The sequence below is a fragment of the Silurus aristotelis genome, assembly GCF_946808225.1.
Source record: "Silurus aristotelis genome assembly, chromosome: 4".
NCBI classification, from domain to species: Eukaryota; Metazoa; Chordata; class Actinopteri; order Siluriformes; family Siluridae; genus Silurus; species Silurus aristotelis.
This window is the reverse complement of record NC_139577.1, coordinates 7,757,607-7,769,709: the sequence shown is the minus strand read 5'-3', so window position 1 is coordinate 7,769,709 and position 12,103 is coordinate 7,757,607. Positions and strand designations below refer to the sequence as shown.

The following is a 12,103-nucleotide window of genomic DNA, read 5'->3' as shown; positions in this document are numbered from 1 at the left end:
ATGTAGTTTCATCCTTAAATATCACCATGGTTACAGTTGTCATGTGCTCCGTTTGCCCCTGATTGAAAAGACAAACACGTGCTGTTACACGTCATGCATTTCTCCCTCTCTATCTCTAGCTCCAGCAACTGATATTTCTCATCTGTCCATCACAACCCACACTCGTTTGCTGCAGTGCATCATGGGAAAAATGCTTTCTTCCATGCAGTCTGGATTGATCTCTCTTATTTTTTTGGAGAAAACTCCTCCCCCTGAGCCTTATAGCAGCTTCAAGACAAAATTCATGGCACACACCCTGGCACACACCAGGGCAAAATCCAGGGCACACACCAGGGCATGTACCAAGGCACACACATGTACACACAAATAGACACACACCCAAACAGCCTCAAATGAAACAAATCTGAAGAGCATGTACACTGTAGAGCACGAAACTAAATCCCAAACCAAACAAAATACGTACTTAACACCAAACACACAATCCAACTCAGTGTATATTTGAAAATCAGGAACCTGAAAGAAAGACAAATGTTGAGTAAATACAGAGCGTACGGAGATCACACCTTAGAAAGGAAGAAATGCTAAGACCTATAACCCCGAGAACAGCACCTATGTACACACCGGGACCTGCAGGAGGCAGAAACCACATCAAATATAACCACATCAGACAGGAATAAAACTCGAAATTCATCATCCCAAACTTCTCCTCTCATCACTGAGCACAATCTCAGCTGTGTTTTAGAAGGACATGAAGGAACTGTACGCTGGCAGCAACACTCATCTTCACACTTCATCAAATAAGAAACACATCACCTCATATCTAATCTAACCTGATATAACCCTAATATTACTGCATGGGATTTATATTATATAAATCTCATGATTATATAAAAGATCTGACATCAGAAGACTACAGAGAATCATTCAAACAGCTGAAAGGATTATTGGTGCTTATATCAAGAACTCACTCTTCAAGAACTGTATACATCCAGAGTGAGATAAAGTGCACAGAAAATCACTTTGGATCCTTCACATCAAAGCCATATGCTTTTTTTACTTTTTTTTTTAACTCCCTTCCTGATTTTTTATTTTTTTTTGCATGTTTTTCACTTTAATGTTTCAGATCATCAAACTAAATTCAATATTAGTAAAAGATTTGTGTTATCTTAACATAAACACAACATGCAGTTTTTAAATGAAAAAAAAAAAAAAATTCAAAACTACATGGCCCCGTGTGAAAAAGTGTTTGCCCCCCTGTTAAAATTGAACCTGAGTTCAATTTCTCCAGTCACACCCAGGCCTGATTACTACCACACCTGTTCGCAATCAAGAAATTTTTTAAATAGGACCTGCCTGACAAAGTGAAGTAGACCAAAAGATCCTCAAAAGCTAGACATCATGCTGAGATCCAAAGAAATTCAGAAACAAATGAAAAAGAAAGTAATTGAGATCTATCAGTGTGGAAAAGGTTATAAAGCCGTTTGTAATGCTTTGGGACTCCAGCAAACCACAGTGAGAGCCATTATTCACGAATGGCAAAAACATGGAGCAGTGGAGAATCTTCCCAGGAGTGGCCGACCGACCAAAATTACCCAAAGAGCACAGAGACGACTCATCCAAGAGGTCACAAAATACCCCACAACAACATCTAAAAAACTGCAGGCTTTACTTGCCTCAGTTAAGGTTAGTGTTCATCACTCCACCATAAGAAAGAGACTGGGCAAAAATGGTCTGCATGGCAGAGTTTCAAGACCAAAACTGCTGCTGAGCAAAAAGAACATAAATGCTCGTCTCAGTTTTGCCAGAAAACATCTTGATGATAACCAGTGTTGTGCTCGTTACTAAAAAATAGTAACTAGTTACAGTTACTCGTTACTTCATTCAAAAAGTAACTCCGTTACTTTGTTGATTACTTACACCAAAAAGTAATGCGTTACTGTTCAAAGTAACTTTTTAGTTCTTTAATGTTCCCATTAATGCCCTTTTATGCGTTATGGTCTACAAACACAAAACTGACTTAAACACAAAGTAATTTTTTAAACACTATTTTATTGAAATCAGACCAGCACAAACTGAATATATCACAAGGTTTTCTGAAATAAATAACAAAACAAGCTGAATAATATATTCACAATCAAAAACTAAAGTGGCTTCTGCTGTTGTGTTGAGCTCTTAAAAATGTTCCTTTCACAGCTGAAGTATGAAAACTATCCACAATGTAGAACACCGGGTTAGCTTCTAGCTTCTAGCTTCTAGCTCCTCAGGCATGGAGGTCCTGGAGGAGCTTCAACAGATTGGAGTTGCTGTTTATCGCAGTAGATACGAGCTTCGAACCAGAAAGACACAGCTTACATTTGACTTGAAAGTTTTTGTCTTTATACTCAACTAAAGTGAAATAATGAGCATATTTCCACTTTGAGAAACTCGTCTTGCTCTCGCCTCGACTCGCCATTACTGCCACACAGACCTGAATAAACGGAGACACGCCCACAGCGCGTCTTCTTCGTGTATACAGTGGTTCATCCACAAATCCTACAATGCGTCTTCTTCGTGTTTACAGGGGTTCATCCACCAATCCTACAATGCGACCCTGCTGTAAGCAGGTTAGGCTGTAGTCTACACTTCTACAGCCGAAATTAATTCATTTATAAAAGTAACGGGTAACACACCATACGGTAACGGTAACAAAGTTACTTTATTTTTAAAAGTAACGCATTACAGTATTAGTTACTGTAAACAGTAACGCGTTACTGCCCAACAATGATGATAACCAAGACTTTTGGAAAAATACTCTGTGGACTGATGAGACAAAAGTTTAAACTTTTTGAAAGGTGTGTGTCCCATTACTTCTGGCGTAAAAGTAACACCCCATTTCAGAAAAAGAACATCATAACAACAGTAAAATATGGTGGTGGTAGTGTGATGGTCTGGGGCTGTTTTGCTGCTTAGGACTTGCTGCCATAAATGGAACCATGAACTCTGCTGTTTACCAAAAAATTCTAAAGGGGAATGTCCAGCCATCTGTTCGTGACCTCAAGCTGAAGCAAACTTCACCAGCAAGTTCACCTCTGAATGGCTGAAGAAATGAAGACTTTGGAGTGGCCTAGTCAAAGTCCTGACCTGAATCCTATTGAGATGCTGTGGCATGACCTTAAAAAGGCGGTTCATGCTCGAAAACCCTTCAATGTACATGATTTACAACAATTCTGCATAGATGAGTGTCCAAAATTCCTTCACAGCGCTGTAACAGACTCATTACAAGTTATCGCAAACGCTTAATTGCAGTTGTTGCTGCTAAGGGTGGCCCAACCAGTTATTTGGTTTAAGGGGCAAACACTTTTTCACACAGGGCCATGTAGTTTTGGATTTAGTTTTTTCATAATAATAAAAAGTGCATGTTGTGTTAACTTGTGTTATCTTTGCCTAATATTTAAATTAGTTGGATGATCTGAAACATTAAAGTGTGAAAAACATGCAAAACAATAAGAGATCAGAAAGGGGGCAAACACTTTATCACACCACTGTAAATGCTCTTTCCCGATAAAATAAAAAATATGTGCAATTACACTTTTTACTTATTTCCTTCTGTATTTTCCTGTGCAATAATACTTTTGATTTATTTTTTCTTTTCACAAATTTGCAATTTTTTAAATACAGTGGAACCCGGTTATCTCGCCCTCGGTTACCTCGACAACCCTATTAAGTCGACGTTTTTTAAGTGGAACCGCCAAATTCTCGCTTTTTCTAAGCATTTTTTATCGGTTATGTCGAATAATGTCGCTGAACCCTGATATCTCGAGCACAAGGGGGGAAAATTTGCCATTTAACGTCGGTTATCTCGGTGCAGCCGCAGAAGAACTCGCGGAAGTGGCGGAAAAATCAAAGCTTACAGCTGCTACAGGTGTTGTATTGTATACTGGTGAATCTCTGCTGTTAGTTACTGCACATATGCCTTTTGTTGTTAAATGTTATGCGATGAACGGGAGGCGAAAGCCGCACTTGGCGACGCGGAACGTGGGATGAGCAAAAGCATAGAATGAACACCGGCAGGATCGGGGGGGAATCCGCGATGCGCTTTGGGAAGAAAAGCGCAGCCGTTGAGAGAGTGCCGGTGGGAAGACACGTACCGGGATACGCATGAGCGATAACAACGACCGCCGTGAACCAACATATACCACCAATAACGGACAGTGAGAGTGTGGAAGTTTAAATAGGAGCTGGTGATTATGATAAACGAGCACCATATGTGCGCGATTAAAGCCGGGAGCTTAAGAGAAAGCGGCCGAGAAAACACCTGACACGCTGAAGGGGGCCGAAGGGGGCGTGGCAGGTGGATTCCTGACAGATAAACATGTACTGTATGTATTTTTATAACATGCCTTCATCAAACAAATCGCAGCAACGCTGTTGTGTAAAAAAAACCTTCAAAAACACGTGCATGCACATTCTCATTAATTAACGCACATCATGTACATAAAGAAATTTCAAGCACATTAATATATTGCCGCCATTTTGATTTTCGTTTATTTCGATCATCGGTTACCTCGATGCTTTTTGGCGACCCCCTAGGACATCGACATAACCGGGTTCCACTGTATATTTTTTTTATAATTGTATTGATCTTTTTTTTTTTTAAATAAATGTGCAACTGGAAGCTTCTGTCACCAAAACAAGTGCAATTTAATGCTTTCTGTTTCTGATATGTGTTTGTGTGTATATATGTGTCTGAATGTGTATGAATCCAGTCCTGCAGATTTATTAGTGATTGTGTTTTTTGATTAGTGTTTATTTTTTTTTGTCCGTACTTTCTTTCTTTCCGGTTTTATTTTTTATTTGAATCACTTTTACACCAATCAGCCATTAAAGCACTCTGAACCATGACAGATACGCAGACAGACAGACAGACAGACAGACAGACAGACAGAGATAGATAGATAGATAGATAGATAGATAGATAGATAGATAGATAGATAGATAGATAGATAGATAGATAGATAGATAGATAGAGTGAGGAGGAGAGATGAACCCAGAGAGAGAAGAAGGTGAGAAGCTAGATATTTTATATTACCAAAAGTTTGCGGACACCTGACCATAAGATCGTTGTGTGCTTTTTGAGCATCCCATTCCACATTTAGTCGCAATTTGCTCTTATAATTCCCGCCACTCTTCTGGGAAGATGTTCCACTTGATTTTGCAGTGTATTTGTGGAGATTCATTCAGACACAAGGGTGTTAGTAAAGTCAGGTAGTGATGTAGGTAAGGTGAGGAGGCCTGGGGTGCAGTCAATGTTCACATTCATACCCAAGGTGTTCAATATGGTTCAAGCTCTATAGCAGGAGATCTTCCACAACAAACCATGTAAAGCAAATCTTTATGGAGTTTGCTTTGTGCAGAGGGACACTGTGATGCTGGAACAGGTTTCGGTCTTCTAGTTCAAGTGAATAAAAAATTTATGCTTCTGCATCCAAAAAACGTCCTGTACAATTGTGTGTTTTCAGATTTGACATCTGGCTGGCAAAGTCAAGTGACCCAATACTCTTGTCCATATAATGTGGATCAATAGATAGCCAAAGATAAAGAGAGAGATTGTCGATAGTTCTGCACTGAGTGAATTAAGAGCTCTGTTGCCATAGAAACCGTGAGTGTTCGGTTAACCCGTTAACTCCTGACAGTCAGCACAATGCTGCAGTGCTACAAAAACAAATCTTTCTCATGTCAGAGCTCAGATTGGATTATTACCCAAAATCTGATTTATCACAATCCTGAGATTATTTGTGAACAGAAAGAAGCTATTGTGAAATGATTACAAAAATAAAGAAATGTGTGACATCACAACACAGATTTCAGCTACAAATGAAGATTTTTCTCTCTCTCTCTCTCTCGCTCTCGCTCTCTCTCTCTCTCTCTCACACACACACACACACACACACACACACACACACACACACACACACACACACACACACAAGGAAAGCATGATGTCAAGGTTTCCAAGGTAACAAGCTTCCAGCATCGTCGTGGTAAACAAGGAGAAAAAGTAAGACAGATACACATCAGGAGAAGGAGAGGGGGAAACAATGTGACCTTCTGCATTTACTCACACTCACCTATATATATACAGTGGGTACGGAAAGTATTCAGACCCCCTTAAATTTTTCACTCTTTTTTATTTTGCAGCCATTTGCTAAAATCATTTAAGTTCATTTATTTTCCTCATTAATGTACACATAGCACCCTATATTGAAAGAAAAACACAGAATTGTTGACACTGTTGCAGATTTATTAAAAAAGAAAAACTAAAATATCACATGGTCCTAAGTATTCAGACCCTTTGCTCAGTATTTAGTAGAAGCCCCCTTTTGATCTAATACAGCCAGGAGTCTTTTTGGGAAAGATGCAACAAGTCTTTCACACCTGGATTCAGGGATCCTCTGCCATTCCTCCTTGCAGATCCTCTCCAGTTCTGTCAGGTTGGACGGTAAACGTTGGTGGACAGCCATTTTTAGGTCTCTCTAGAGATGCTCAATTGGGTTTAAGTCAGGGCTCTGGCTGGGCCATTCAAGAACAGTCACAGAGTTGTTGTGAAGCCACTCCTTCGTTATTTTAGCTGTGTGCTTAGGGTCATTGTCTTGTTGGAAGGTAAACCTTCAGCCCAGTCTGAGGTCCAAAGCACTCTGGAGAAGGTTTTCGTCCAGGATATCCCTGTGCTTGGCCGCATTCATCTTTCCCTTGATTGCAACCAGTCGTCCTGTCCCTGCAGCTGAAAAACACCCCTACAGCATGATGCTGCCACCACCATGCTTCATTGTTGAGACTGTACTGGACAGGTGATGAGAAGTGCCTGGTTTTCTCCACACATACCACTTAGAATTAAGGCCAAAAAGTTCTATCTTGGTCTCATCAGACCAGAGTATCTTATTTCTCACCATCTTGGAGAACTCCATTCGGGCTTTCATGTGTCTTACACTGAGGAGAGGCTTCCGTCGGGCCACTCTGCCATAAAGCCCCGACTGGTGGAGGGCTGCAGTGATGGTTGACTTTCTACAACTTTCTCCCATCTCCCGACTGCATCTCTGGAGCTCAGCCACAGTGATCTTTGGGTTCTTCTTTACCTCTCTCACCAAGGCTCTTCTCCCCCGATAGCTCAGTTTGGCCGGTCGGCCAGCTCTAGGAATGGTTCTGGTCGTCCCAAACGTCTTCCATTTGAGGATTATGGAGGCCACTGTGCTCTTAGGAACCTTAAGTGCAGCAAAAATTTTTTTGGAACCTTGGCCAGATCTGTGCCTTGCCACAATTCTGTCTCTGAGCTCTTCAGGCAGTTCCTTTGACCTTAATGATTCTCATTTGCTCTGACATGCATTGGGATCTGTAAGGTCTTATATAAACAGGTGTGTGGCTTTTCTAATCAAGTCCAATCAGTATAATCAAAAATTTCTGGACTCAAATGAAGGTGTAGAACCATCTCAAGGATGATCAGAAGAAATGGAGAGCACCTGAGTTAAATATATGAGTGTCACAGCAAAGGGTCTGAATACTTAGGACCATGTGATATTTCAGTTTTTCTTTTTTAATAAATCTGCAAAAAGGTCAACAATTCTGTGTTTTTCTGTCAGTATGGGGTGCTGTGTGTACATTCATGAGGAAGAAGAATAAACTTAAATGATTTTAGCAAATGGCTGCAATATAACAAAAAGTGAAAAATTTAAGGGGGTCTGAATACTTTCCGTACCCACTATATATATATATATATATATATATATATATATATATATATATATATATATATATATATATATATATAAAGCAAGGATGAAAAAGGCTGTAAATTATTTATTTATTTATTTATAAAAACAGGTATTGCTCCCGCTTCAGCTTTTCATTAACAGAAGTGTGTGTGTGTGTTACACCAAACAAAATAAAAACTTTTCTCGGACCCGAGCTTTTCTATAAACCCTGAATTTTAAAGAACAGTGCAGAAAGTGTCCCATGTGGAACACGATACATATTATTGTATATGAAATGTATCTGCAGCAGAAGTCCATATTCTATATTATATCATAATATAACATCTTATGCTCTGTCATAAAGCCCAGATCAGCAGAGGGATCAGAGATCAGAAACGCTCCTGTCGTCTTCCTCCAGATCTGTGTTCCTCCGTACAGTCTTCCTGTCTCTGAGCTCCACAGAACCTTCCTCTCACTTCCTCATGGCTTAGATTGTGCTGCCATCTGCATTTCCAACTGTCAGACCTTATACAGACAGGTGTGTGTGTGTGTGTGTGTGTGTGTGTGTGTGTTTCCTAAACAGGTCTGGTGAATGCACCACATGCAGTTGGAGTCCAAACATTAGAAACCTAAAAAGATGATCGAGAGAAACGAACTGCCGCTTTATACTGTGTTCCTTTAAATGGATAAAGGTGCAACATAAAGAGCTTGAATATTATTTATTAATTATATACAATTACAATATAAACTCTAACACACTCCTAGTTTATATTTCTGGTGTGTTAAGGAGCTGAGTTCTCTCAGATGTGTGTGTGTAAGAAAAGACATGTCGTGCATAAGTAATGACTAGTGTTTTGTTTTCATGTTGTCAAACCACAGTCTGAAAGCTTTTGTCTCCTCACACTGGACGGGAGGCTTTTGTGTGTGTGTGTGTGTGTGTGTGTGTGTGTGTGTGTGTGTGAGAATGTTTATTTAATGAGGAGTTTAACATGGGACAGATATTTCCTCACTTAGGGCCATTTGTGAGGTCACTTCAAGGTCAGTGCTGAGGTTTCTCAGCCATGAGAGGAACGAAAGCGTGTGTAAGACAGGTAGAGAAAACGTCCGACAGATTGTATGTGTGTATAAATAATAGTGAGAAAATGAAATAAACTAATTAATAAACAAAATCCAGCATTTTACAATATAAAAAAAACAGGCAATAAAAAGAATAATAAAAATAATCTCTGTGGTGAAATTTATAATTTATTTTATAGCATAACAAATATAAATAGTTTAGATGATAAATGACGAAACAAAAAACAGACTGATGTGTTTATGGTCTATTTATCTGAAAATTTTTTATTCTGAATGTGAATGCGCTCGAACTCTGGAGGTTACACTGCCTCAGAACTCAGACTGAACGCCAATGATGCTATATTGTAGTGCAAACAGCCCAGTCAACCTGAGACTGAAAGTCAGTAGCAATTTAAGCCAAAAGTCCAAAAAAATAAAAAAAAAATTTGTACATGTATCATACAAAATATTCTTCTGTTACACGTTCCACAACTGTGGAGCTTATTTAATGACATCACAACCTTAGCACATACACAGCTTCACCCCCGAACCAGGTTTTCTTTAGAAAGTACAAGAATCTGTAATACAATCAATGCATATATAAATGTCTATATTTATTTCTCTCTTTTTTTTTTTTTTTTTTTTACTGAAGTTTAGTCTTAAAGCCAGATTAATAAACCCTGATTTAGTTGCGACAATGAATTCAAAATGTGAATTCAAACAGAATGCAATGATTTGCAAATCACAAACCCAAATATTTTTCACAATAAAACATAGAAAAACAAATGTTTAAGGAAAAAATGTCATTTTGAATTTGATGGATGCAACACGTCTCAAAATAAGTTGTTACGGGGCAACAAAAGTCTGGAAAAAGTAAGTGTAATTAAAATTAAACAGTTTAAAAAAAATGTATTTCTTTTTTTGGGAACCATGCATGCGACATCTTCTGGACTAAAGAGGAGAGGGACCAAATGGATTGTTGTTAACATTCAGTTCGGAAGCCTACACCTCTGATTTCTGACTGCATTAGTGTCTGTGGAATGGGCAGCTTGCACATTTGGAAAGGCTCCATCAGTGATGGACGTATATACAAGTTTTAGGGCAAACAAACGCCTCCATCCAAAGCCCTTGCATATTTAAGCAAAACAATGCTAACTGCATACTGCATCCATTAGAATAGCATGACTTTGTAGTAGAAGAGTCCAGGTGCTGAACTGGCCTGCCTGCTATCTAGACCTTTAACCATTTGTAAATATTTGGTGCATCACGAAATAAAAAATGACAAAAAAGCCCCAGGACTGTTCAGCATCTAGAATCCAGTATCAGATACAAATGAGACACATCTCCTCTCCCAAAACTTGTGCCACGGGTCTCCTCAGTTCCCAGACATTGATAAAAAGATGTGACACTACACAGTGGTAAACATGACCCTGTCACAACTTGTTTTGAGATATGTTGTAGCCATGAAATTTAAAATGACCCCCCCCCCACCCCCTTAAAATGGTACATTTTCTCAGTTTAAACATTTGATATGTTTTCTATGTCGTATTGTAAATAAAACATGAGATTAGTAAATCATTGCATTGAGATTTTTATACATTTTACACAGCGTCCCGAACTCTTTTGGAACTGGGGTTGTATTACAGATATAAAAACAGATTTGATCATTGGAATGATTTGCAAAACGTTCTCTGCTACTGTACTGTATATAAATAAATTCACCTGACACATGTGACTTGTACAACAAGCTGTGGTGTGCGTAACAATTTACTTATTCATGTAACTCGAACGAATCATGTTAACTGATAACTCATGTGGCACAAGGGAAAAATTTATGAAATTGGCTCAGGTAAATCAGATGCCTCGAGACACGGATGACTTGGGTGAATCAAGTGAACCAGGTGATTAAAGAGTCATCTAACTCAATGGATTCAGGCGAATCAGGTGACTCAAGTAACACATGAACAAACTGCCATGGGTGTTTGTATAGTCATTTCTCCTTCTCTCCCACTCACACACGCTTCTCCTCCCCCGTGATGAAAAGATGGACAGACTTGTTGGACTGTGTCATGCTCGCAGCTCGCTCAACCCCTGTGATGGCCGCCAGTCTGTGAGCATCGTAGCGAGAGTAAAGAGCCGTGCTGGTGAAGGAGGAACTCATTGCTCCGTCAGAGCCGCCGACCTGCAGCATGTTACACACCTCGCTGTAGAAATGAGCGTACGTGGGTAGAGCGTAGAAAATCACATTCTGGATTCCTCTAATGGTGTACCTGAGAGAGAGAGAGAGAGAGAGAGAGAGAGAGAGAATATTAAAAGAAGACAGACACACACAGAAAGACATACAGATACAGTGATAAAGACAAATGGGAAGAGAGGAAAAGAACGAGATGGAGATAGAAAGAGACAGACAAAGGAATAGAAAATGAGAGAAGGAGTGAGTGAAAAGGAGTCAGGGAGAGGAGGTCCACTGAAAATTAAAATTAGGAAACAGAGAGAACATAGATCTCACACACACCTCTTATAAAAGTGGAACCGCTCAGAGAACAGCAGGAACTGTTTCTCCCCTTTGCTGAAGTAGTGGCGCGCTCGGGAAACATCGGATTTCGGCGTGTACTCGCTTATCACCGCGTAGCTCATGTCCTCCTTCCTCAGGAAGTTCCTCACGCGCACAAAATCGAAATACGACGGCACGTAGATGAGCGTGTGGGACATCACAGAGTCCCGGTACTGCGGGAGAACCTTGTCCACGAAAAACTGGAACCTGGAGCATTGTGACAGATGTTTTTTTTTACAGCATATTTACGTTGAAGTTTAAACTGGGAAAATAAATAAATAAAAATAGGCAGAAAAACTGCAGGCTGTCTGGACCGAATCAAAGGCACATAATGTTTAGGTCAACTACGCCCTCTAGTGTTCACTGCGCATATCACAATTAGATTTTTTTCCATTATTGTTGCTCACCTTAACGTTCATTTCGGTTTTTGGACATCATAATTAACTTATTATAATAAATATATATTTTGTCATCTCTCACCTGTCATCCTGGTCCATTAAACTGTCTGAGTGAAACATCTGGAACACATGGGGCAGCTGGACAACCACCTGGCAAATGGAGCCTGTTTTAGGAAGGTTTTTAACTGAAACCTGAAACAAAGAGACAAAAAAATATATTACAGAAATATCTTCTCTAAAATAAGAGAATTAGGTGAATCAGGTGACTCAGATGAATCAGGCAAAGTATATAAGTAAATAAGTACAACAAAAAAAAAGACAAAGGTGTGTGTGTGTGTACCTGTCCCCTTTGGTTATGGCAGTGTTTGGTA

At 39.5% G+C, this 12,103-nt stretch overlaps 1 protein-coding gene and 1 long non-coding RNA gene across 3 annotated transcripts in view; one reads left to right on the top strand and one right to left on the bottom strand.

Moving 5' to 3' along the window:
• LOC310725156 overlaps nt 1-12,103 on the top strand; it is a 278,325-nt gene that overhangs the window by 103,436 nt on the left and 162,786 nt on the right. The gene's annotated exons all lie outside the window — the stretch shown is intronic.
• The window catches only part of utp25 (UTP25 small subunit processor component), an 86,713-nt gene that overhangs the window by 61,282 nt on the left and 13,328 nt on the right, over nt 1-12,103 (bottom strand). The window contains exons 11-13 of one of the 2 annotated variants that reach the window (XR_014533251.1): nt 11,815-11,924; nt 11,296-11,541; nt 10,462-11,050 (exon numbers count right to left, since the gene is read on the bottom strand). Coding sequence is in view for 1 of the 2 variants with exons in the window: in XM_083539790.1 (XP_083395916.1) it covers nt 10,792-11,050; nt 11,296-11,541; nt 11,815-11,924 (615 nt within the window). In the remaining variant the exon portion in view is untranslated. Of the gene's footprint in view, nt 1-8,949; nt 11,051-11,295; nt 11,542-11,814; nt 11,925-12,103 lie in introns of those variants that run through there. The other variant, XM_083539790.1, reaches the window with a different exon arrangement.